This window comes from Sciurus vulgaris, assembly GCF_902686455.1.
Source record: "Sciurus vulgaris genome assembly, chromosome: 2".
NCBI lineage: Eukaryota > Metazoa > Chordata > Mammalia > Rodentia > Sciuridae > Sciurus > Sciurus vulgaris.
In genome coordinates, this window is record NC_136462.1 from 27,334,253 (window position 1) to 27,359,641 (window position 25,389).

General features: G+C 54.2%; 1 protein-coding gene across 2 annotated transcripts; it reads left to right on the forward strand.

Moving 5' to 3' along the window:
* Nucleotides 1-5,390: 5,390 nt before the first annotated feature.
* On the forward strand, nt 5,391-15,574 carry ZDHHC22 (zDHHC palmitoyltransferase 22). Of its 2 annotated transcripts, none has more exons than XM_079128645.1 (3): nt 5,391-5,701; nt 7,545-8,084; nt 12,684-15,574. In XM_079128645.1, the coding sequence occupies exons 2-3, from the start codon at nt 7,559-7,561 to the stop codon at nt 12,947-12,949; spliced, it is 792 nt and encodes a 263-aa protein (XP_078984771.1). In that variant the 5' UTR covers nt 5,391-5,701; nt 7,545-7,558; the 3' UTR covers nt 12,950-15,574. The 2 variants fall into 2 exon arrangements, with proteins under 2 accessions (XP_078984771.1, XP_078984772.1); XM_079128646.1 differs by lacking the exon at nt 5,391-5,701 and adding an exon at nt 5,712-6,273.
* The last annotated feature ends 9,815 nt before the right edge of the window (nt 15,575-25,389 follow it).

Here is a 25,389-nt window from a genome sequence, read left to right on the forward strand (position 1 = left end):
CTCCTCCTCCTCTCCAGTAAAACGTCCCTTCTCTCACACTGTTTCACAGGGGACAGACTGATGGTTAACTCACCCTGAAGTGTAAGAGGTCAACATCAGCGTCACATGTTACCTCTCCATAAGGAAATAGGTTAGCTATTTCTATATCAGTGTGAAGGCCGATGTGTGGGAGACAAGAGGCCTTGCTGTGCGAGGCTTGGGCTTGGAATCAAGTGACCTGAATTTTTTTTTTTTTTTTTTAACTGGGGATTGAACCCAGGAATGATTTGCCACTGAGCTACATTCCTAGTCCTTTTTTATTTTTATTTTCTTGAGACAAGGTCTCACTAAGTTGCTGTGACTAGCCTGAAACTTGCAATCCTCCTGCCTCAGCCTCCCAAGTAACTGAGATTATAGGCAAGTGCTAACACTCCTGGCTAAGTGACCTGGACTTTATATCTGCTGCCAGCGAGCTTTGCAATCTTAGCAAATCTCTTAACTACTCTGAGCCTATATAAAATTGGCAGAGTCTGACTTTCACAAGGCAGGGTAATCATAGGGATTAAATAAAATGACCTGTGTGTAGGCACCTGGCCTCCACTGGCCTGGCACATAACAGGAGGAAGGAAACAGGAATCCATTTGTTCATTGTTCTCCTAAGCCTATTTTTTAAAGGTCAGGTATTGAGATGGAATTTATTATTTATTTATAATTTATTTATTCAAATATTTACTGAGCTCCCACTATACTCTGTGTGGGTATAGGCTGCAGAAACTGGCCTATAGATGTTTACAGATGGAAAGAGACCATAAACAAGCAAATAAACAGTGGAGATCACCGTGGGGGCTGTAAGTGTGGTGGTGGCAGGATTGTGGGGTAGTAGCAGCTGGGGGCTACAGTCTGGTGGCAGATGCAGGTGCTATCAACCGAACTGACATCTTTTTCCATTAAAACTCATAATGAACTTTGCAAGTTAGCTAAAAATTCCATTTAATGGACAGGGAATTTGAGGCTCAGAGAAGGTAAGGAACTTGCTCAGGGTCACACAGCGACTGAATGAGAATACGGAGATTCAAGTCCAAGTCAGTGGACACCGAAACCTTAAGTTTTTCCCCCATAATAACACACTACCTCTCTCCTGGGCCCAGAGCAGTCTCTGCTGGGTGGAAGGGAGGCAGGAGGGGTCACGGGTAAGAAGTCTGTGCTGCCTGCTGTTCTGTAGTCACATCTAAGAGTAAGGGCGCTGTGGTGGCCTCAGTCTCCTGGTCCTCCCTCCCTCCTCCTCTAATGGAGATCTTGACCTTCTGCCTGGATCCCTCCCATCCTGGACGCTGGTGTTGCTGGGCTTACCAGGGCCACAGCTGGTCCCCACCCCCACACGGCCCTGTACCTCCTGAGCTTCCTCTCTCATGAAGACAGAAACCACAGTGGGTCAGACCAGCGCCCCCTCTCACCACCGCCCTTTTCTCCTCTCTGTCCTCTCCCTCCCTCCACCCCCTCTTTTCCTTTCCTCGGCTTCCTGCGTGCTCTAAGATGAAAGGGCCAATTAATCTTGCTGCCTCTATCCCTCCAAGCTGCATGCTGGCCCAGGGCTTTAGCATCCCTACCAGGACTGCCTAAGAGGTCCCTGGAAACCAGGGCTAATTGGGGAAAGGTGGCATTCATTCTTTCACGGCCTGAGCGCTACCAAGGGGCTTGTCCATGCTAAGCCAAGATTCCCACACTGGTGCTTCACCATAAGGGAGACCGCTGGGTTGCCTGTCACCCACAGGGGGACATTCAGACCTTTTTAGCATCCCTGTCCCCAGCCTCACACCCCCTTTCAGTGTTTGAGGGCTTTTGATCAATGTGCTGCAGGTTTATATGTTTTCTTATGCCTTGTATATCTGTTCATTCATTCTACACCTACTATGTTTACTGAGTACCTGCTATGTCCCAGACACAATTATAGGTACCAGGGATACAGCTGTGACAAAAACAGTCCAAATACTGCTGTCATGGAGTTGGCGCTCTAGTGAGAGAGACAAATAGTTAACAGATAAATACACACTATGTCAGATGGTGATAAGTAGTGTTGGGGACAAATAAGGCAGAATAGATGGGACACAGGTCGAAAAGCAGAGCAGTTTTAGACAGAGAGATCAAGCAGTTCTTTTATTCCAGGGCACTGCCTTCTTTATGCAAATGTCATGTTCAGAAAGGCTAAGTATCCATGAGATCTTTACATAATAAATTACATTTTAAATCAAACATAGCCAAGACTTTCAAATTGACAGGCAACAAATTTCCAAACCTCTGTTTCCTCATAAGAAAAATGGGTTTAATATTTCTTACCCCAGCTAGCTACAGATCTGTTAAGAGACTTGTGGAATGAAAATTTTAATTTTGTGAAGAGACTTTGTAACCTGCAAAGCATTTTATCACATCCAAAGAATGTAATTGTTGTTAAAATGAAGACATAGTTGGCAAAGTAAATTACCACCTCCAAATAGAAATTCGGTGATAATCCAATTTCCATGTATTCAGTTGGCTAAGATGATGAACTACCCATGTATGTTCTCCAAATCTGGGCCGGCAAGGATGGCGCCTTATTAGGCCTTCCCAGACTTGATGAGCACTTTGCGGTTGGCCCTGGCTACGATTTGCTGGTAGCCACAAAGAGCATCCTGTCTGTGGATGCCTGTTGCCATCTTAATTTCAGTTAACCTGGGACCCAGGCTGTATTTACCCTCATCTATCTGAAATACAAGCAAATGAACAGAAACCCCGGCAACCTTCTTCCATTCAGCTCCTTATATCTGGATCAGCCTCCACTCAAACAGCTAGGGAATCATGGGGCCTGACAGACACAGGGCTGGTCCCTCCCCTATGGGAGAATCTGGTTGTCTCATGGAGTTTCTTTCTTGGAATACGACATTTTGTGGCAAAATGAAGTCGCCACTTGGACGGGAATTCGTTTTATTCCGGTAACACCATGAAATAGGAAAATTTATGGCACCTGTCTCCAGGAAAGTGCTCAGCAGCAATCAGATGCTCGTGTGTCCCTGCCCTCCTGGGACTAGCTGCGTGTTCAGTCACAGCTTAACTTTGAGAGCACGTGACAAAGGCAATGGAGAAGGTGGCTTGTAAATCACCTTCTGACACTGTTAATGGAGAATGGGACTTGTAGGCAGGGTGGAGGGTGACAGGATGCAGGATCAATGGCAAATACTCCCTCGTTGGACATTTCAGAAACCTCAGAGGACAGCCTTTCCCATCAGAGAGACCAGTACTAATTCAGCCATCGGTATACTTTTACTCGGGTCAACTCTGGACAAACCAGAGAAGACTCCAAAACATTTTCAATAAAGACCAGAGTTCTTATTTGAGTTGGAAAGAGAAGACAGTCCTGTGAATAAAGAACCCAGAAGAAAGACGGGAGGTGCTGTCCAGTCTTCCACTGAGCCCAGGGCACCTACATGACATTGTCATGTTTCGTCACCATCGCCACCATGCAACACCATTCTGTCCATTTTTATGGGTGAGAATACAGAAAGCAGAGAGGTTAAGTGATTCACTCAAGTTCACATGGCTAGAAAATGGCAACAAAGTGCTCGTTCTTCAGCTGCTTAACTCTGTTGGAACCACTGTCGAAAGGAAGCTCCGAATTGGCCTCCCTATGGATTTGGTCAGGGATAGCACTCATTTTAGGAAAACAAACATTTGGCTCCTTTCTTTCACTCTCTCCTTTAAGCGGGGGCAGGGGGACCACTAACTCTAGGTCTGCAGCTCCAATTCCTTTTCTGTTGATAACTATGTTTCTAAATAAATAATTAGCCCTGTCCATTTGTATCTGCGCGACTGGATCTTCTGTCTCCTGACTGCTCCCTTCCCCCACTGACATCTTCCCACGTTCACTAAGCTTCTCTCTCTCTCTCTGTCTTCCCCTCACACACACAAATTCAGACACACACCTTCCCACCACACACCCATATGCAAAATAAAATTAGAAATACCACCCGACTCTCAAGGTATTTAGGGAATGGAGATCTTTAATCAACATGGCCCCAACCAAACACTCCAGGTTCCTCTCCCTCCCAGGAGAGTGTGAGACGCAGCCAGCGCTTGTGAAAGGGGCCAGACAGCCATGCCTGTCACACAAAGCTGCTCTGATGGGAAAAAGGCCACTTGCGCTTCCTTGTGTCTGTCTGTGGCCACTGGAAGGCACAGAGCTACTGGATTCTCAGAGGCCACCTCCTGGCATGCTGTTCCTCCACTTGCATGTAAGAGCCTTTCAGAACATGAAAAGGTTTCCTGGCCCCTTTTTTATTTTTATGTATGCTGATAAAATACAGAGAAAATTGTGTCTGATGATTCAAAAATAGAGATTGAGCCGATCGGCATATGGCCCTCACTTCAAGGGATTGCTCTTGTTTTAATCAATGGGTTGAGAAAGCAATAAACATTTATCAAGTTCGCCTGCATACAGAGGAGCGGAGCTGGACACCTAAGTGAGCCATGGTGGCCCAAGCAGAGGCCTCAACATCCCTGCACTGTCCAGTGTTCTAAAGTGTTCTCTGAGACCGCTCGCCCATTTGTCACTCATGTGTCACTACCCTCTGGCCTCACAGTACCCATCTGAGAACACGGGGGTCCCAGAGGGGAAGGAAGGAAAGAGCCCGGAGGTGGGGTTGGGGCTCCAAGCAACAGTTCCAGGTTCCAGCTCTGTGACGATAAACCCCATTGTTGTCCTCCCTTCCCCCAAATCAAAGATGCTGTTGGGTCCCAAGGTGTTGAGGCTGAGGGCAGCAGTATTGGTGCTAAAACTGGGTTTGGATCCAGAATCTGTTAACTCACCTGCTGTGTGACCTTGGGCATGTGACTTAGCTTCTGAGTCCCAACTTCTCATCCCACAATGGGGTTCATCCAGCTGCTCAGATCATACTGACAGGGCTGATGAGGTATCTTAAGCTCACAGCTTATGTGCCTGGTACACAGGAGGCCAGAGAGGTGGTGTCAATAGCTACGATCTCAGACATAGTGCTTCCCCTGGACAGGCTCTGTTGAGGGGCTTTAATCTCACATCTCCATTCTACAGATGAGGATACGGGAATCTAGGACCACACAGTGGTGAATGGTGGATATTCAAACCCAGGCGGACAGGCTCAGGGCCTGGCTTGCAATCCCTGCGTCCACAGCCCTCCAGAGGAGATGAGGCTGACCTTCTTGGGTGTTGCCCTGGTAAGCTGAACTACCAAGTTCCCTTAAGACCAAGCTGACAGCAGGGTTACTGGTCATAGCCAGAGAGAACGGAGAAGAGGAGGACTGGTTGACGGCTGGAGCATCCACATCGGGGCTGCATTCCTATCTCCCAGTTGCAACCACGGCTGAAGTCAGGCAGGGCGCCCCAACCCGCTCCAGGGGAACCGAGAAGAAGGGAGGAAGGGGGGCAAGTCCACGATGCTGAGACTGTGGCCAGAGCACCGCCCCCAGGAGCGGAGGGAGGGGGCAGGGCGGGGGGGCCCAGCTGCCAGCCCCGCCGCCTCCTGGCCCCCACTCGCTGGCGCCCAAGTGGGAGGACGGCAGCTGCCCGCTCCCTCCTCCCCACACCCCCGCTACCTGCCCAGTCCCCGAAGCGAAGCGTGAGGAGGCTGAGGGCCAGCCGGGCCGAGCCCACAACTTTGCAGCCTCTGGGCGGGCAAGAGCCGGCGTCTGGACTCCTCTTGTCGGCGACCAGAGCTCGGTGAGTTCATTTCCCCACCCCTCTGCGGCGGTGCGGCGGAGGCGGTGGCGACGGTGGCGCGGGGGGCGGCTTCCCCGGCGTCCGGAAGGCAGTGGCCGACAAGCCGGCAGCCGCCCGCGCTGCCTGCCTCGGCAGGGCTCCGCGGTGCCGCCCTCAGCGGGCGCCAGTGCTGAACGGACAGCTCCCTGCACCCCAGGCCGCCGGGGCGCCCTGGGCGGCCCCTTCTCCCGCGCCGGACCCGGCCTGCGGCCGCCCGCGAAGCGCCCCTCACTCCCCAGCCCCTGTCCTTGCTTTCCCAGCGCCGCGGCACATCTGGAGGCTGCTCCCGCGCCCCCCTGGCGACTGGCGCGGGGAAGACACTTGCTTCGCTGGAGCCCCGGACCGAGGGCTCTCCGGGGTGGGCAGCGCCGCCGCAGCCTCCGGAGGCGCACGGCTGGGGGCGGTACCGCGCCCCAGCGACCACGCTCAGGCGCGCCCTGCGCTGCACCCAGCTGCGGAGAGAGGCCTGCGCTTGCCCACCGCAGCCGCGGGCCCTGGAGCGGGGCACCACCACCTGCAAAGAGGATTCCAAGGTGACCCGTCCCCTCAGTCCAGTTGGGACTGCCTGGACCGAGGCCCCGTGGCATCCGTCCACCCTGGGTGCAGCCGTCTTCCCAGAACTTTTCTCGAGCCTGCGCCTGTCCAATTCCTTAGCCCCCGGAAAAGTTCTCCCCGGCGCACAGAATACTGTTTCCCGGTGGCTTCCGAAGTTGAGCAGGAACCCGGGCTCTGAGGGCTGGGGTGAGGTGGGGATGTGGTGGGAGCTGCGCTTGGCAGGGTAAGGGGTGTCCATCCCAGGAAAGGGTAACGGAATATCTACTGGTCTGCTCAGGGCAGGCTTGGTATCGAAAGGGTTTCGGCGCCATGGGGATTGTTTGGGTGTCTCCCGCCAGAAGGACGAGAGGCGGGCACGAAGGGGGGATTTTAATTTCGTCGTCTCAAAGGGAAACGCTTTTTGCAAACAAATAGCCAGGACAAGCCAGAGTCGGGGAGATGGGTGGGCAGGAAGGACTCACAAGCAGAAGTATTCCCGCTGCTCCCCCAGCCCACCCGGCGCCTGAGCGCGTGTGAATGTATCGATTGTTTTAATCGATTTTTAAATAAAAAGCCAGGAGGCAGTGACTGCGTGTGTGTACACAGATACACACACACAAACACAGATACCCAGGCGCGCATTGATCACACGCACCGCCACACGCAAGGAAACACACAGCCCCCCTCCCCACAGGCACACACACACACACACACACACACACACACACACACACACCTCCAAAGAACCTTGGGTAACCAATGAGATCCCTGAATATTGCCCAAGGTGAGGATTAGGGGGACGGGAGAAGGGGAAGTGAAGGAGGACTTCCTGTAGGTCAGATGGTTCCCTCTGTCCCCCACCTCAAATCCTCTCCTCCTGGGAAGGCCTGAACCAGAAGCCCCCAGACTGGGTTTGTTTCCACTGCCCTGAGGCGCGCAGCCCTAGCCCTCCGCTCCCCACAATCCCTATAGACTACGAAAAGTCCCTCCCTTCTTTGTGCTTGACCCCGTGGCGACAATCCTGAGGCCGTTCAAAATTCGAGGGAGCAGCCTCCCCGAGGTAGAGCCTGGCCGCAGGAGCCCGTCGTGGTCTCGTGATCACTTGCTTGCTTGGTCCAGGGTTAGAGAAAAGGGGAAGGATGACCCGAGGGACTGGGGTTGGGGGCGTAGATTTGCTCGCAGCCCTTCCGACGGGCCACGCTAGGAGCGCGCAAGGGCGCCCCCTGGCCACCGCAGTAAGTCAGTCTTTCTCTCATCCCGCGCTCCTTAGGAATGTAATCGAGGATGCTGGCCCTGAGGCTGCTCAACGTGGTGGCCCCCGCCTATTTCCTGTGCATCTCCTTGGTGACCTTCGTGCTGCAGCTCTTCCTCTTCCTGCCCAGCATGCGCGAGGACCCCGCGGCTGCCCCTCTCTTCTCGCCTGCCCTTCTCCACGGGGCGCTCTTCCTATTTCTCTCTGCCAACGCCTTGGGCAATTATGTCCTGGTCATCCAGAATTCCCCAGACGACCTGGGCGCCTGCCAAAGTACCTCGGCCAAGAGGGCTCTGTGCCCCCCGCCCAGCACCCACTTCTGCCGGGTGTGCGCCCGAGTCACGCTGCGGCACGACCACCACTGTTTCTTCACCGGCAACTGCATCGGCAGCAGGAATATGCGCAACTTCGTTCTGTTCTGCCTCTACACCTCCCTTGCCTGCCTCTATTCCATGGTGGCCGGCGTGGCTTACATCTCCGCGGTCCTTTCCATCTCTTTCGCCCACCCCCTGGCCTTCCTCACGCTCCTGCCCACTTCCATCAGCCAGTTCTTCTCCGGTGAGTGGGCCTTGGCAGGCAGGTTCAGCAAGTAAGACCTCACCCCAACCCCAAGGGGTGCCAGACTTAGCAAATAAAAGCACAGGATTCCCAGCTAAATTAAATTTTCAGATAAACGACTTTTTATGTATCATTATGCCCCAATTTTGCATGAGACATAACTAAGAAAATGTACTGGGGTCTATCTGAAATTCAAATTAACTGGGCATGCTGTTATCTGACAGCCTTCCCCCATGCCTCCCGCCTTCCTCCTTATCATACTGTCCATTTGCTCAGGAATGTCACCCAGGCAGTACACCTGCTCTGTGCCAGACACACTCCCTCATACAGCTCCTGCTGTCACCTTTCTCTGCCTGACCCCAGTCCTGCTCACACATTCCCCTGGGGCTTTGCCCTCCAGAGGTCTTACCAACCAACCACAGTAAGTTTGAACTTGACACCAGGATAGCCTCAGCTAAACCCTGTCATCCTGCCTATTAGGTGGACCCCACTCCACTGTTCTGCAGTGTGGGTGGCTCAGCAGGGGCCACTCTGGTTGGAGATGCAGCCATGTTTAATGGTTCCATATCCACACTACAGAGCTTGGGCCTGGTGTGGAAACTGAACCTGGGGAAGCTGTGACTCCTGCAGACGCCAGGTATGTGGGTCTTCACACAGGTGCCCGGCTGGGCATCCTGGCAAGGACTGTACTTTGGATAGTATGCCTCAAGTAATCCTGGGGGACTCAGCTCCTAGTGGCAGTTCTTACTATCTTACCTGACCTTGAAATTTGCCTCTGCTTTATTTCCTTCCACTCCCTGACCACCCTGGTCTTTGACTCTGACCAATTTGGTTCCCACAATTGGTAGTGTGCACATGTAAACGTCTGTGCATGTGAGTATGGTGTTATTAATCCCGTTTCTCAGATGAAAAAACTAAGGCTCGGATGTGACTAAATGGCCTGCCCAGTGTCTTACTACTACTACTATTAAATAGAAGTCTCTGGCCCAGGGCTCTCCCTCGCAGCACAGAACAGAACATGTTCCCAAACACTGACCTTCCAGGAACAGGGCGTGACTAGGAACCTAATATTGTCTTGAAGAACCTGGATTCCTGGATTGGCCCGGGCTGGCCATTCCTTAAAATTTGGTTCCACTCTGGGGGAAACCATCATTTCAGGGACTGCTGTGGCTGCAGCCCAGTTCTTCCCAGGCATGGCACTACCATGTCATTGGCAATGAACACACAGGCCCAGACAGAACCCAGCCATGGGGAATGCCTGGAAGGCTGGTGACTGAGCTAGGCCCAAAACTGAGAGCTCTTGGGCCTTCTGGATCTCCATGCTGGCAAAAGAGGCTGCCAGGCCTAAAATAGCCAGAATGGGGGAGGGTAGGTGGGCGGTTTGGGGGGTGGAGTGTGAGCACAGACAGGTGGAGAAATGAGGAGAGCCAAAGAACCTGATTACACATCCTTTTCCCAGTAGTTTCACCAACCATAAAAATGGGTGATTCCAGAAGGAGGATCTTGAAATGGTTTGATTTGAGATAAATCTGGGCTTGAGGCCTGTCCATATGTGCTAGGTTTGGGAGACAGGAGAGAAAGCAAGAAGGGCTTCTTGCTTTGGTCTTACGGGAGAACAGAGCCAGTCAGTGTCCACCTTGGGTCCCAGATCCCTGATCTGGTTATTGAGTTCCACTGTCCTTCACCTCCTCACCATTTGCTCATTAGGAAAGGAGGCTATGATTCCTCCTGTCCATCTCTCCCATATTGTCCTCCTCCTTTGCTGACCTTACATCTCTCCTACTGCTCTCCACATCCACTCCCCGTTTCGCTTCCTCCCTCTTATCCTGTCTTCCACAATTCCCAGACCAACCAGTCCAGAGCGTACCCTCTCTCAGCTGCTCAGGACAGGAGGGCAGGAGGGAGTAAGAAGTCACAGGTTGGTTAATAGGAGTTGAACTGTCCCCAGTCCTGAGTTGGATTTGCCACCAAAGCACAGGATGGCTGTGAGTGGGGACCCTGCAAGTTAAAGGTGAGAGGGTCTTGGCTGCTAACCCAGACCTTCAGCTAAAGTTACAGAGGAAAGGGACTAGCTAGTTAAGTTGAAGTTGTCCCTTCTTTTGACTTTGTGGAACCAGTACAAGTTGGATCACCCCTCTGAACCTCATTCTTATCTGGAAAATGGAAAGGACACCATCTGACGTGCATTGTGGCATCTGGATGAGTATGTCAGTGGATAGGGGCCACCAGAAAGTCCAGTAAGAGGGAAAGGGCACTAATGTTTCTTTAGTACCTACTATGTGTCCCCCACCAGGCACATCTCATTTCTTCCAATCACGACAAGTCTGTGAGGTAGGTATTATGGAGTCCTTTATAAACCTTAGGAATGAAAGGCTCAGCCAGGTTAAGTTGCTCCAAAACCAAGCCGCTGCCTCCAAAGCTCGTGTCCTTTCCACTAGACCACACTGCCTCTCTGGTGCTGCCTCTCTTCGCTGTTTCATGATGAATAAGCCCCTTTGGAGGGAGGCATCGTCTTGTCCCCAAATGTATTCCAGAGGATGCTGGGTGATGATCTGTGAAGACGGCTGGTGGGAGGAAGGGGCCGGAGAGATCAGATAATGTGACCTTTTTAGGCCCTTTAGGAAAACTCTATGATTTTCTAAAAGAAATGGAACTATTATTAAATAGCTGAGAGGAGCTGAAGCAACCAAGCTAGAGACCTTCAAACACTTTGAAAGAAAGCAGATCCCCAGAATAGCCTTTTGTAGCTGCTGCATGAGGCCAGGAGAAGGCTGCAAGGTCTTTTCCTCATGCCTTGATTTAGTGCCAGAAAAAAGCCTGTGAAAACCAGCTTCCATCTGCCCAAGCCGGTTTCTGGGGCTGAGGGGCAAGGCAGGCCTGAGCCTGATGGCTCTGGCGTTCTCACCTCCCAGCTGAGGGCCATCTTTGCCCATCGGCATCCCTAGTGCCCAAAGGGTGCCATGGCCCCGGGGTGCTCCCCCCTGCACGTGCCATCCAAGCTCATCTGTGCTGACAAGGAAGAAGTGGGTCAGGGGATGGTGTGGCTCAATGTGAGCTCTGTCCCTCTGACGCCCCATGTCAATGGAGGGACTGCTCTAAATGTCAGCTGGAGTGAGCTTTCTATCCCCTGGGCAGCTGGACCTATTTGTCTTCAACTTTGTAAAGAAAAACCTGCTATCAAAGCTCCTCAAGATGAGGGAAGAGGAGGCTGCTAATGAATGAACCTGGATCAGACCCGCATTTTCCCTGGCTGCTGAGTCCAACACTGTTCAGCCCCGACAAGGACTAAAAGCTCAATTCTCTGGGGTCTGGAAATTGGAGGCTGTGGAGGCCTTGGAAGATGAAAGCTGGGGGAAGGGAGGGTGGGGAGGGAGATGAGGGAGAGCTACAGGGGTAGAGTAGGTTTTCCCTGGAGCTGCTACCCACAATCTCCCTAGAGAAGGTGGCAAAGGGGTTGCCTTACAGGGAGCAAAGGGCTAAGGAGGGCTTTTGAGTTCTGTACTGGACCCACTGTCCTGACTGCCAGGTAGGTCAAGGTAGGTCTCTTTACTATAGCTGCCAAAGCTGCAGCCCAACCAGGATTCCAAGTCCTGGAAAGGTGGAGAAGGCTTGGTGGTCTTAGGAATTCAACACCTCTGTGAAGTGACCTTGAGTTGGGAGCGCTGTGCTGCGTGTGAACTGGAAGGCTGACCCCTCCGAGTATCGCTTCCTTGAATCCTGCCATCCTACGAATCCTTGCTGTTATGCCCATTTTGCAGAAGGCAAACCCAATGCAGGTTAAGAAACTTGTGCCAGTCCACAAGACAGGGGAGTACCTAGCGTAGGTCACCCACCCCTGACTGTAGGAAGACCGTGGGGTCTCTAGGTCGGTGGATGTTTAAGACCAGTAATAGAAAGTGCTTGGTTTAGAGGTGCATAGGTGTTGCCCCATTGTAGGGGGCCAACTGATGACCTTGGGGACCTCTTCCAGTTTTAGCAGGCTCTGACCCAGGACAGCTTCAGCGGAGTTCAGGTGACCACACTGCCCTTTTGTTACTATTAATGACTGAATAATTCTGTGCTCTGCGCCCTGCCTTTGGGACTGAGCTCATGACTTGTCCCCCTTGATGACTAGATCCTATTCTTCATCATGCTGTCACTTGCTGAGTCTTCCCAGACAGTGTTTCCAGCCCTGCAGGGAGAGGGCACTGTAGTCTAGACAGCTTGGGGCATCGGTTCCTCTTTAGGGCCCTCAGCTTACCCCTCTCCCTTCTCTGAAAACCGAGAATGAGGCGGCGGCGACGTTTGCCTCTGCCGGAAAGTAACAGCATCTAGACTGCCCGGGGAGGCTGGGGTTCTCAATTCGAGCTTACCAAGCTACCGCCCTTCTCCCCCAAGTCCCCAGATCTCTCCTCTCCCCTCAGGAGACATCAGCACTAAGGAAAAGTTGGGGCAACTACTTCATCCTTCCTGTCGCTCGCTGGCGCGCTGAGATAGCTACAAAATGTAGTTCCAATCTCATTAATCGCCCTCCCTCCCGGCGGAAAGCGCCCGCCGGGATCGCATTTCTGTACGTGGCCTGGGTGTAAAGCGGCTCTGGCGTCTCCCCTCCCCCCGCAGGAGCTGTTCTTGGTTCTGAAATGTTCGTCATCCTCATGCTCTACCTCTGGTTTGCCATCGGCCTGGCCTGCGCCGGCTTCTGCTGCCACCAGCTGCTGTTGATCCTCCGGGGGCAGACCCGCCACCAGGTTCGGAAGGGGATGGCAGTGAGGGCCCGACCCTGGCGCAAAAACTTACAGGAGGTCTTCGGAAAGAGGTGGCTGCTGGGCCTGCTGGTCCCCATGTTCAATGTCGGAAGTGAGAGCTCTAAGCAGCAGGACAAATAGCAGACAGGCCTTCCATCATTTCTCGCCCTCTGAACACAAGACCATGACACCTGTCTCTACCCACGATCCACTGCAGCCTCGAACTGGTAAGGTCCTTGCACCCGCCCCTGACCTTCAACCCCTAGAGAACAGCGCTAGCTGGTGGGTCCTGGCAGGAAGAACGGCCGCCCTGACACTGCTAGGCTTCTCACCGGCCGTCTCTGCTTTTGTTTCTGCTCCTGGGGGCCCTTCTTCCCCTCTCTGCCTGGTGCATCCACACTCCACCACGTCTCCTGCCTTCACTGTCTGCTGGAACCTTCCCCTCATTTCGTGGGGGTGGGGGGCGGACTCTTGCTGCTGGTATGGGGCTCCCCAAGACCTGGAACCTGGCAAATGTTTAAATTACCATGGTCAGCAGCAGCCACGTCCCCTCTGCCAACTGCCAGGGAAGTCAGGAGGGCGGACATGTGTCAGCCCCTCTGTGGGGTTGTGGGCGGGGGAAGAGCACAGTGGCTCGCTGCCCGCTCCCAAGGTTCAAAGCTCTTTCTCTGGAGACAGCAACCAAGTGACTTTCCTGCCCCGGAACTCTTCCAGCCTTTCCCTTTGGTCTCCAGCCTCTGGGTTTTTGCCAGATGCTGGGAGAGAAAGAAGAGGGAAAGAGGAGTCGCCATATGAATGAGGGAGACACATGACCGTACAGCCGTGTATCACTGAATAGAAGGGTGTGTGTGTGTGTGTGTGTGTGTGTGTGTGTGTGAGAGAGAGAGAGAGAGAGAGAGAGAGGGAGAGAGAGAGAGAGGGAGAGAGAGAGAGAGGGAGAGAGAGGTGGAGTGCTCTTATGAGCATAGAGGGAGAATGCTCAGGGGAGGGGAGGGGCCCATTTATGTCCTGGATCAAGGACATTTTAGCAGCTAAAGCTTCAATGTTGGAATGGCTCCCTGGGCAAGCAGTTGCTCTGCCAAAGTTGGGGTTAGGGTTAGTAGGGTCCAGGCAGGCATCTGTCAGACATGCTGTGCAAGGGATTTCGCACAAGAGATCCCATCCCACTCTGAGAGTCTCTTTGTGACTGCTGGGCCCAGAGGCCAGATCTGCAGACATATCTGTGAGTTATTCGCTTTCATGGAGGGTCAGTGGACAGGGGAGAGGTCTGAAGATCATGATGCAGACTTTTGGGGCCCAATACAACCACTGTGGGGAGGACTACTGGGATGTTGACAGTTGTTTAGAGGGCTGGCCTTGGAGGACAGGGAGACCCAGAAGGATGTCAGGGTCAGGGGAGGGCAGTTAAGGGGAAAGAAAAGTCTGAAGGTCACGTTCAACTCTGAGGGAGGAGCCTGGGAGAGTGAAGACTCGTCGATGGGAATGACCAGGATATGAGGGTGCACTTGCCAGACCATGCCCGCCTGTCTGAGTAGCTCTGGATGGGACACTGCTATGTGTTCTGGGACCCAGAGAAACAGACCCCTGGGACACATGAGGGAGTGGGCACAATACATGTGCTCCCTCCTGACTGGGTCCCAAGGCTACTCTGACATCCATCCAGGCAGAGGACTGAAGTCCACACCCTGCTGTGTCTGTGGGTGGCCACAGGGACCCCACCCTTGCTGAACAACATTGAATTCTTGAGCAGAGCTGAGAGGCCCCGCCCTCACGCCCCCCAGGGGGCTGATGTCCTAATGTTGACTGCTCACACTTGTCCCTCCCGCCTTTATTCATTCCTTCAGTCACACAAGCACCAACGAGGTGCCTGAATGTCAGGCCCTGGTGGTAGAGGGTGGCCAGGATGATGAGATCCGGCTATCAAGAGCCCCTAGCTGCTGCCCAGCACACTGACTCCCACCCTTTGACAAATGGTCACTCTGCTATCTTTGGTGGTCACCAGGGCAGGCCACTGTGAGGGAAAGAATGTGGCAGAGCCGAGCAGATGAACAGGGACCCCGGGCTTCCTTGATGAGTGGTCACTGGGGACGTCCTCATTCCCATTTCTGGCCATATGTAAGCAGTGCAGTGGGCGAGGTGGTGGGAGGCCAGAAAACTCACCCTGGCTCTCTCTTCACCCTGGATTCAAGCTTGGAAGCCAGCTCTGCCAGGAGGCTCAGCACCATGGGGCCTGCCATCCCAGGAGGGGCAAAAGGGAGACCCTCAGGGAGTCAACTCCTTAAACACTGGTCCGTGGAGGTGACTGTGGGGCGGTTGCCAGGTGTGGGACTCGAGTACCTCTTGTGCACATGGTCCTGTATAGTCGATGAAGAATATCAATAAAATATGTGGTCTGAAATTGGATTTGATAGATCCTGTGGGCACTCTTGTTAGTAGCAGGGTCAGCAGGACTGGAATACACTGATGCAGTCATATTAGCTGTTCAAAGATTTTACATAAATATTAAAAATGCTTTTGTCGTAGTTGGCAAATAACCACGGCCCAGATTCCCTGACTGATCTGCCCCTGCAGTCCCCGATTCTCCCCCAGGGACCCCAACCCACTCAGTCCTGCAGCAAATCCAGGACCCTGCTTCAATCCTGACCAAGGTCCACTGTGGTTAGTCAGGGCCCGTTGTGTGCTGGTGAATATAAAAATATCAGTCCTGGTTGATACAGGCCTGCAGGGCTGGGGCTTGTAGACCCACAGAGACCAGAGATGGAATGTTTTACCTGGGAATTTCCCTCTTCCCCCTCCTCCCACTCTCCTCCTGATGTCAGAGGGCAGGTGGGGAAGAGAGTGAAGAGGATCTGCTCTTCCACAACTGGAGCTGACTGCCCTGCAGATTGGCCAAGGCTCCATTCCTCTCAGCCCTGTGACATCTGTAGACCTTATGTTACTGCCCTGGGAGCAGCCAGGAAGGTGTTGGGGCCTGCAGGGAGTAGGCTTATGAATGGGCAGCTTCTGGTGCATCTGAAAGATGGATGGACTGGTAGGGGTCGCAGCAGCAAAGAGCTGATTCTATTTGGGCTGTAGAAGCTTCAGCACAGGCACAGGTCGATAGCCTGAATTCCCTGAACATACACCAACGGGCAACCAGCAAGGTAGAGCCCAGATGTTCCCCAGAGGGAACTGTGGCTAATTCTCAGCACAGGGCTGTCTGCACGCCCAGGGCAGATGCCACACCTGCCTTTCCCACCATTTATTCCCCCACCCCATGCCCAGGGCTGTGCTCTGCACCTTATGGGACTGGAAAACAGCTGAGACAACTGTTCCAGATGGACATTCCCTAGGGGAGTTTCTCTGGGAGGGAGGTTCTCAGAGGAGGGAGGGAGCGGTCAGGACTGGGGTTGGGGTTCTGCTTGTGCAGGGCCTGAGAGGATGGATGAGATCTCCGCAGATGGAGAAGGACAAAGAGGGCTTTCCGTGCCAGGGAACAGGCTGGGAGCCTCCAAGCACTGGGGACATCACAGAGAGGGCCTGAAGACTGGCAGAAAGAACTTTTATGCCAGGCTAAGGGGTCGCAGCAACTTTGACAGGCAGTAGGGAAGCAAGAAAGGTTTGGATCAGGGAGTAGCAGGATCAGGGCTAGAATTCAGCAAGTGGAGCCTTGGTGGATAGAGAGTGGGAGAGACTGGAGGCTGAGGGACCTGACAGCTCCCATATGCTCTGACTGAGAAGAAACGAGAGTCTGGGTGGGGACGGGAGCTGTGGCTAGGAAGAAGGGGGAGGTGTCAGAAGCACTTCTCAGACACGAGGCAGGACTGGAGGGGCTCTGGGGAAAGGGCCCAAGGTGGCCCTGAGGCTAAGTCAGGGGAATCAGGGTGTCAGCACTGGGGTCGGGGAAGACCATGACACCGGGTTCAGCGCCACCCAGAGCACTTGCAGCTGCCACTGATCCAGCAGCTGAGAGTCACTCTGCCACCTTTTGTGGCTCAGGGGACATCTGCAGGCCACACTTTGCAGCATGATTCTGACTCCCAAGCGGTCTGCCTGTAGCAGTCGGAGCCATGGGTCCCGGCCTCCAGCAGCGCTGGACTGAGACGCTGGCTGCTCCAGCCCGCGCCCTAGGGCTGGATCAGGCTAAGGGTGGACGGCTTCACCTGAGGCTTCAGAGGCCCAAGGAGCTTTGGAAGAGGGCAACCTTCAGGAGTCTTCAATCCGCGTCCCCTCTGCTGTGACAAGTCATTCCCAGGTCCTGGATACACGTTTCCTTCCCTAGGAACGTGATTATCATTGTCACTGTCTATGCATTTGGTCTCCCAAATGCCCTGGCTCCTTTTTGTACCCTGTGCTCTCCAAATGACCTCCTTGCTCATGAGAGGCTGTCTCCTCTCCTGTCCTACCTCCATGCACACTCACAGCTACAGGCGGCCACTCCTGCAGGGAGAAAGGAGGGCTGGGAGGGGCAGGGGGCTCCTGCCTCATCTGAGTGCTTTAAATATGAGGCAGGAACTTGGACCCGCCCGCCAGCCAGGCGAGCCTGGGATGGGGTAAACGGGCCGCTCCTGGGCGCCTCTCGCTCGGCCCAGCGCTGGTCTGGCTGCTGCACTCACTCCTCAAACATTCTTCACGGATCTGACTCCACGCCAAACACGACACCCAGAACCAGAGAGGCAATGATGAACAAGACCCAGTGCCTGACCTCAGGGTCTCACAGGACAGGGGACAGATTGCAGAGAGTAGGGATTCAGTGTCCTGAGCACGCTGCTGGGAGGACAGGTGCTACGGGAGCCTGGAGGAGAGCATCGCTTGACCGTGGGTGGACTGGAAGACTTCCTGGAGGAGGCCACATCTGCGCCAGGCAGAGAAGCAGGGCTGTGGGCCAGAGTGGAGGGAGAAGGGAGGCTCGGAGGCAGAAGCCCGCGATTTCTGGGAATTGCATCTGTTGGGGAATGAGGGGGCGTGTGTGGAGATTGTCTCCAGCCACGTTCCCAAGGCCCCTGCTTCCTCCCTCTGATCACTTCTTACAAAACCCAGGCTCACGCGGTTTGCGGAGTCCTGTTTGGGTGAGGCCAGTGGGAATGCCGTCTGAATGACCCACGGCATCCTCCAGGTGCGAGTCCAGTCCTGAGGGAGTCGCCCAGAGCTGCTGAAGGGCTCAGCAGGATCCTGAGTCTCTCTGCACCCAAAGAGGGGCCTGTGGGCGCCCCCACCATGCCTGCCTTCCGGCACCACCTCAGCAAACAGGGATGTTCCCAGGAGCGCAGTGGACCAGAACGGCCCAAGCCTAGTGCGTAGGGTGTGACCTTCCCTTATGTCAGTGTCCCCTGCTAGCAGGCAAGGCAGTTCCCTCCATGTCCAGCGGACACCCCATGTAACGTGGGGTCCACACCCCTCCTCCCGTCCTCCCGGCCTCTCCACATGGCTCTTCTCTCTGGGTCCTTCCCCATGGCTCCAGCCCCCGTCGAATCTTCTGGCCAAACTCCTACTGCTCTTGGCAGCTCTCTGCTATCTGACTCGCTCCTGTGAGTTTTGTCTCCCAACTGCGTCGCTCAACCTTGGAGACAGGAATACAGACAGTGGGATCCTCAGTTCCCCTCTCTCGTGTAGAGCATGGACATTATTTTTGATGCAGTAATTCTACTAGTAGTAGTAATTGTGACCAACATTTACTGAGCGTTCATGACGTGCCAGGTCCTCATTATACATACACTTTGCCTATATTTATTTCTCATGGCAACCCAGCGAGTTAGGTTTGATTATAATGCCTATTTTCCGCGTAAAGAAACAGAGGCACTGAGAGGTTATGTAACTTGCCCAAACCCTCACAGCTAGTTAATGGCTAAGCTGGGCCTCAAACATGGGTTGCCTTCTTAAGTCTATCCTTTCAAGCCAGACACGAGACTGTTTCTGTTGTGGTCCATTGTAGACATCCAATAAATTCCTTTCTGAAACATAACAAGGAGTGAAAATTTCACGCATTAATTCATTGATTTGTTCATGCATCTTATTTATTGAGCATCTACTATGTAACAGGCATTGGGGGATACAGAGAAAGGAATGAGGCTCAGCCTCTGCCTTGCAGAATTGACAGTAGGCCCTTTGTGGTGCCTCTGCAGGTTAAAGCAGGTGTGCTGGGGTCCTTCCCTGACTGGGGATTGTGGGAAAGTTGCCCTGGGTGAAGCAGCTGCTCCAGAGGCGGAGTTTCTGGAGATCTGAGCCCAGTCCAGCCTGGGAGCCCTTCCCCTGGGCTCAAGGATGAAGCCTTGCCAGGGCAGAGGCTCAAACTCCTTCTGGATGCACCCTCCAGAGAGGGCAGGGTTGGGGTATGGCAGGAGGGGACCTGCTAGCAGAAGAGCTTAGCCAGCCATGGCCCCACACCCAACCCCTAGAGACCCAGGCAGGGAGGCACTGAGACCCTAAGATGGAGTGGGCTTGCAGGCCAGAAACAACGCTGCCAGCTCGTCCAGGGCCCTGGGAAGGAGGAGCCTCACAGGGGCCCAGGATGGCAGCAGGAGGGCTCGCTTGCATCCTCCCTACTGAGGACAGTATCTGCAGGCCAGGAGCAGGATGCTGAGCTGGAACCTCAGCAAAGCGGAGCAGAACTGGGCTGAGCGGAACCATGAGGCCTTCCAGACAGGAAGGAGTCCCAGTGTGGGCTCTTCCTAGCCTTTCTGTCCCCAAATGCCCCCTTACTGGCCTCCTTGTCATGCCTGAAATACCTACCACTAATATCTCCCTAAAACTAATTCCAAGTGCTGGAGGTCTTTACTGTAAACACCTCCAAACGAGGCTGCCTTTTTTTGCTTTCTGGCAGTTGGCTGAGAGGTGGGCCAGCCACTGTGACAGTGTGAGACTATGGCTTTCAACAGAGGTGCCAGGTGATGTCTGAGCCATGAGCTCGGTGGTGCAGGAGGAAGAGGGACCAGGCAGAGGGGTAAGAATAGGCCTCTGGTGGTCAGAACTGCACAGGGGCACTTACAAGCCCCAGCAGGAAGTAGCATCCTGGAACGAGGGCCAGGCTGTAAGGCGAGTGCCCTGCGTTCTGAGCGTTGACATGACCCCCCACAGGACAAGCATGCTCTACTTTGCCACAGACTCCACCCCTCCCCACCCTCACTGAGCTGCCCACATTCTTCCCTTGCCTACTTGGTCCCTGGAAGCTGATAAGCTTGTGACCCCCAAGGGCCCAGTTCGGGCGAGCTGAGTTGTACTCTGGACCCTGCCCTGGATGTGCGGCTTGACTGGCCATGAGGTCAGTCCCCAGACCTTTCCCTTGGTGTCTCGTGCTGTGGGCGGCAGGCAGAAGGCGGGCACAGCAGTGAAGAGAAAAAACAGTGGGGGATCTGGTCTCTGAGTCGGAAAGACAGAGATGGAATGACACAAATTTGATTTTGATGAAGCGGAGCCGCAGAGGTCACCGGCAGCAGGGAAGGGCTGTTCCTGTGTTTACTCCAAGACTGTAAGGGTCGCTGTCATGTTCCCAGTGCAAAGCGCGGAAGGCGACTGGAGTGGCGAGGCCAAGGGGACCGCCAGCTGAGGGCGGCGAGACCGACCCACCGAGAGCGAGGACAGAGGGACCGAGCATCGGTCGCATGTGCCGGGTGATTAATATGGAGCAGCAGGGGAGGGTGTGACGGCTCTCGGGGACATGTTTAATTAGCAACGCCTGCAGGACAGAAAGTTAAATTACAGGAAACAAAGGTGCACTGTGGACCACGGAACCCCTCGGACCCGCTCGCCAGGGCGGCATTTCACCGCCGCGGCCTGGAGGGACCCGGGCCGCCGAGGAGGGCGGTCCGCTGCAGTGGCTCAGGCCCACCGAAAGGGGGCGCCAAATGCCGCCCGCCGCGCCCCGCTCTCCAGGCGCCGGCTCCCCAGAACTGGACCGACTGTTGCCGGCTTGCCTCGCGGAGCCACAAAGAGCATCAGGGGAAGGGCGAGATCTGAAGTTGCCAATAGCGGACCGACAGGAGAGACTCATGCCCACGCCAGTGAAGTAGGGAGAACGGCCTGATCCCGGGCGCCAGCGTCAGGGAGCGCAAGGCCGCGGCAGCCTGGTCCCCAACACTGCCCGTGCATCACAGCGTCCCAAGAGCGCGCTCCCAGCCCGAGCTCCTCCTGGAAGCTTCTCAGCGCTCACGACCTCGCTCTAGTCCCTGTCGCCCCCTCCCCAGACGCCACGAGTTGGTGTCTTCCCCACTTCCCCTTCGCCCTACCATCCGCGGGCTTTTCTGCTTATCACAATAGCGACTGTAGTTGAGCTCGAGATAGATCCAGGCCTGGTGAGGACTGGGCTCAGGGAGGCTCCTTGAGTCATGACCACAGCCCTGTGCGGTGCGATTATGAGTCCTGTTCTGCGGAAAAGGAAACTGGAAACTCAGAGAGGCAGAGAAAGGCGCCCAGGGACACACAGCTGGTAAGTGATGAGGCTGAAATTCAAAACCATTGGCCTCTGAGCTCAGCCCCAGCTGGGTGGCACCTTTTTTTTTTTTTTTTTTTAAATCACCAATCCCTAGCATAGAGCCTCTCAGGTGGACACTCCTAAGGATTTGTTGAATGAATGGCAAGTGGTTCCATTGTTTTGTCAAAAGGGGTGTAATAGCTGAGAGGCCAAAGCATAGTGGGATGTTGTAAAAGCACTCGGGTGATCCAGAGCACTTAGTCAAAGCCGGTCCTGCCACTCGGCAGGGCTGGGAATCATCAGATCTTGTTAAAAATGCAGAAGGGCCGGGGATGTGCATTTCTGACAAGCCTTGAGGTGATGGTGAAGCTCTGATCACACTTGTGGCAGTGTGTGAGCTAGCCACCCCCCATCCAGGGCCTGTCTCATGTTATGCTAGAGAGCTGTTGCACGTTTGCCAAGGGAGTCTGAGGAGCTCACCTGATACAGGTGTGTAGGAGACTGAGTCACCAGCTGGGAGGCTGGGCCAGGTATAAGCTTCAGGATCCTGGCCAGGGCTGACACTCTACCCTCCTGATTCCTCTGTGGCTCCCCACCCATTGGCTGTACAGCTCTAAAGAGGGGCGAGGCCGGGGACAGGCTGGGAGAGGTGCAGGGCAGGCTTGGCAGGTGTTCTGCAGGGTGCGCACCTAGGAGGGGCTCTGTTCTGGGTGCAGCAGGGTGCCAGAAGGCAACAGCTGGCTGGTTTGCTGGGCACCACCTGTAAATACAAAGTGGAATACTGACCTTGGACCGAGGCCCGCTCAGCCGGCCCCGTCTCATTCCTCAAAGGGCACCATTGCTGTGCGGGAACAATTTTATGATCCCTGTTTACTGAGTGGGGCCGCTGTACTGCACTAGCCACTTTCCATGAAGGCACAGCCGTTTTGGAGTGTGGATAGGGAGTAACCCAACAAATGAGCAGAGGAGGCCCAGAGAGGTTATGTAACTTGCTAGAATCCACAGAAGCCAGTTCAAGACCAGAAGCAGGGACACTTCCGTCTCACCATCCTGCCCTGCCCCTGCAGGTGCCACGGCTGAGCTCCTCCAGAGGACCTGCAGCTCTGGTTTGCAGCTCACCTTGGGTACCAGGCACAGTCTTGCACCACCGCTTTTCCCACGGGTCACAGCTCCTGGCTCAGATGCCACAGCTCTGAGGCCAGGGACCACAGTACATTGCTAGGTCCTGGGCCTCGACTGGCATTTCCTGCTGCCAGGGCCAGAATGAGGCTGAGGCAGGAGAGGATCGTGGGAATGCTTCTGCTGGCCGAAGTGGGGCAAGCCCAGGACAGGCAGGGCTGCTGCTGGGTGAGCTCAGAAGTCCAGAGGCGAGTTGCTGAGCAGGAAAGTCCACCTCCCAGCACGCTCTCCTGGTGCGCTTGCCTGCTGTGGGGGTGCACTTATCAACTAATCCATATATTGTGCAGATTGCGACATCTCTGATCTCACTTTAGTACTGACAGTAAGGACTCTTGCCCTCATCAAAGTGTGCTAACCCAAGGTTATCAAAGCACTGATCTTCGGGATAAAAGTAGGAGGGAGAAGGAGGTACCACCTTGTCCTGGCAAACACACCCACTTTGGATACATAGACCTAGTGAGAGGGCTGGGGTGTAGTTCAGTGGTAGAGCACTTGCCTAACATGCAGGGCCAAGCTGATGGCACCCAGATCATCAAAGGGGCACATGACTGACTGATGATCATCGCTACCATCCAGTGAGATTAGAAGCTGGGACCATGTCTGTGTCAGTCACATTTGGTACCCTACAGCTAGGTCAGTGCTGGCCACACAATTTAATATCGGTTACCCTGAAGTGACAATGCCATGCTTTGGTCAACTAAACTTTGGGAATCATTAAAATTATCAGGAAGTGGAGATAAGGGTTTGAGAATACACATTTTTGAGGAGGAATAAATAACTGAGTGATAAGAACCACAAATGTGTTAAAGGTCCCTAAAGTGAGATTTACAGAAACTTTCCTTCCCCTGAATTAAAACAAAAAATCAGGGTGGTAGAGACAGTACCATTATTGTTTGGATCTTAAATATCCCCAAGATCTCATGTGTTGAAAGTTCGATCCCCGGCCTGTGGTTCTGTTGGGAAGTGGTGTAAACTTCAGGAGGACGAGGGAGTAGGTCACTGGAGGTATGTCCTTGAAGGGGATGTGAGGGCCCCCCACTTCCTCTCGCGCTCTCCGCTCCCTGGCTGCTGTGAGCTGAGCAGCTTTCTTCCCCATACGCTTCTGCTGCAGCCTGCTCCCTCTAACAAGCCCAAAGCCACCAGCCAAGCGGACATGGACTGGAACCTCTGAAACTTTGAGCCTAAATAAACCTGTCCTTCTTTTAAACTGTGGCTCTCAGGTATTTTGTCACAGCCACAGAAAGCTGACTAGCACAGTTAACTTTCACTGTGTGCTCTCCTGCTCTTCCTAATCCTCCTGCGGTCGATGGGGCCAGGAGGCCAGTCATGGTTATGGGCTGAACAGAAGTGACATTGTCACTATGACCCAGCCTGACTGTATAATCAGCAGTGTTAGTAATTTACTAGCTAGATGCTTAAAGCATAGCCGATGCTTGTAAAATGCTTCCAGAATAAAATGTGCACAGGCTGGAAGGTGCAATAGGCCCGAGTACACCTAGGTACACCCTGGTCCCTCTTGGCCTGCCGCAGCGCAGGGCCCATTTTTGCCATGTGCTCCCTGGGCCATGCCTACTGCTGTGTGGCCAGGCATGGGGTCTGATTGTTGGTCATGGAGGTCTACCGCCTCCCTCCGTGTGTCCTGGTTAGGTGAACACTCGTTTGCATTTCCTCAGCTGGGCAGTGAGAGGCCAGCAGTCCCTGCTGGAGGACACGGGGAAGCAGAAGTGAGATTTCACAGGGGCCCCCAGGCCTCTGGAACCTGGTTTTCCTGCACATGTCAACGATGCTGCAGGACCCGTGGAGCGTGCCCCGTGCTGTTTGGGTCTGTCATCTTCCAGCATCTTCTGACTGGGTGAAGGAGCCCAGGGCACTTCACCCCAAAATATGGCATCTGGTGTGCTGGTTATTTTAAATGAAAGGTTTTCAGAGCACGTGCCAGAAAAAGCTTCACTCTGAAATTCCTGCGACTGTGTACAGCCTGGACCTGCCAAAGAGGAAAACATTTGTCTTTGGTCCCCTCCCTGAGGTTTCACTATCGAAACTCACGTCACAGGAAGAGAGACTGAGGAGTCACAAGTTACTGTCTCCCTGGCCCGTTCATTCTTCTGAAGAAAATCACTGAAAAATGATTGTCCCCTGGGCCCATCCCTTCCTCCTGAAGTTCACTTCCTGCCCCTCCGATCTGCCTGCCTTCCCTGGTCCCTCTCCTGCCGTGTAGAAGGGCACAGGCCATCTGGGCCTCACTGGACTCACTGATTTCCCCTGTGCATGCTAATAAAAAGTCACATAGCCTTTCTCCTGAAGGATCTATTGTCACTGTTCCAGAGAGCGGTAGGGAGGTGAAGGGACACGCTCCCCTTGCTCCTCTGGGGACAGTTCATTCACTGGCAGCAGAGATGAGCAGAGATGGTGATTTCAATCCAGCTCTCTGCAGAGACGTATTCCGGTTTACCAGCTCCCTAAACTGTAGTAGCAGGTCCGATTTTTCGGGCTTAGTTTTCCACTCTGGCGCCATATGAAGGGCAGGCTGCAGCCAAGCGCGCCCATCTGCCCACCCAGCAGGCAAAGCGTGTGGGCTGTTCCCAGACATGGAGGCTGGCTCTCCTCTGCTCTGAGAACACCGACTAGAAGGAGCGAGTGGCCTCTGCGACCACTGCAATTCCTGGGATAAAGTGCGTCCTTAGGAAAATTAAAGGCAGCTATTTTTACTGTCAGGCGTGCGAGACGCTCTGAAGGCCTCGCTGGGAACCCCGTCCTGCGGCCGCCGCGCGCTCACGGGGCTGGCCTCGGGCTTTCTGCCTTCCTCTCCGCGGCTTCCGCCCACTCGCTGTTCACTTCGCACTCCGCGGGCTCTCCTCGTCCCCCAGCTGCTGTAATTGGAGGCAGGAATCATGCAGACCATTCTTTCAAGCAGTTCTCTAACATCTTGCATAACCATCCTTCATAACGACAGGGTAGGCACGTGTTCCCAGGGAACAGCCACAGTCACACGTGCCCCCCAAACATCTCCCAGAGA

What these genes read in the sequence shown, in the direction of transcription:
- ZDHHC22 (XM_079128645.1), top strand. Translation starts at nt 7,559, where the DNA reads ATGCTGGCCCTGAGGCTGCTCAACGTGGTGGCCCCCGCCTATTTCCTG. An exon ending in CATCAGCCAGTTCTTCTCCG is followed by an intron (nt 8,085 to 12,683) that starts GTGAGTGGGCCT and finishes CTCCCCCCGCAG; the next exon opens with GAGCTGTTCTTGGTTCTGAA.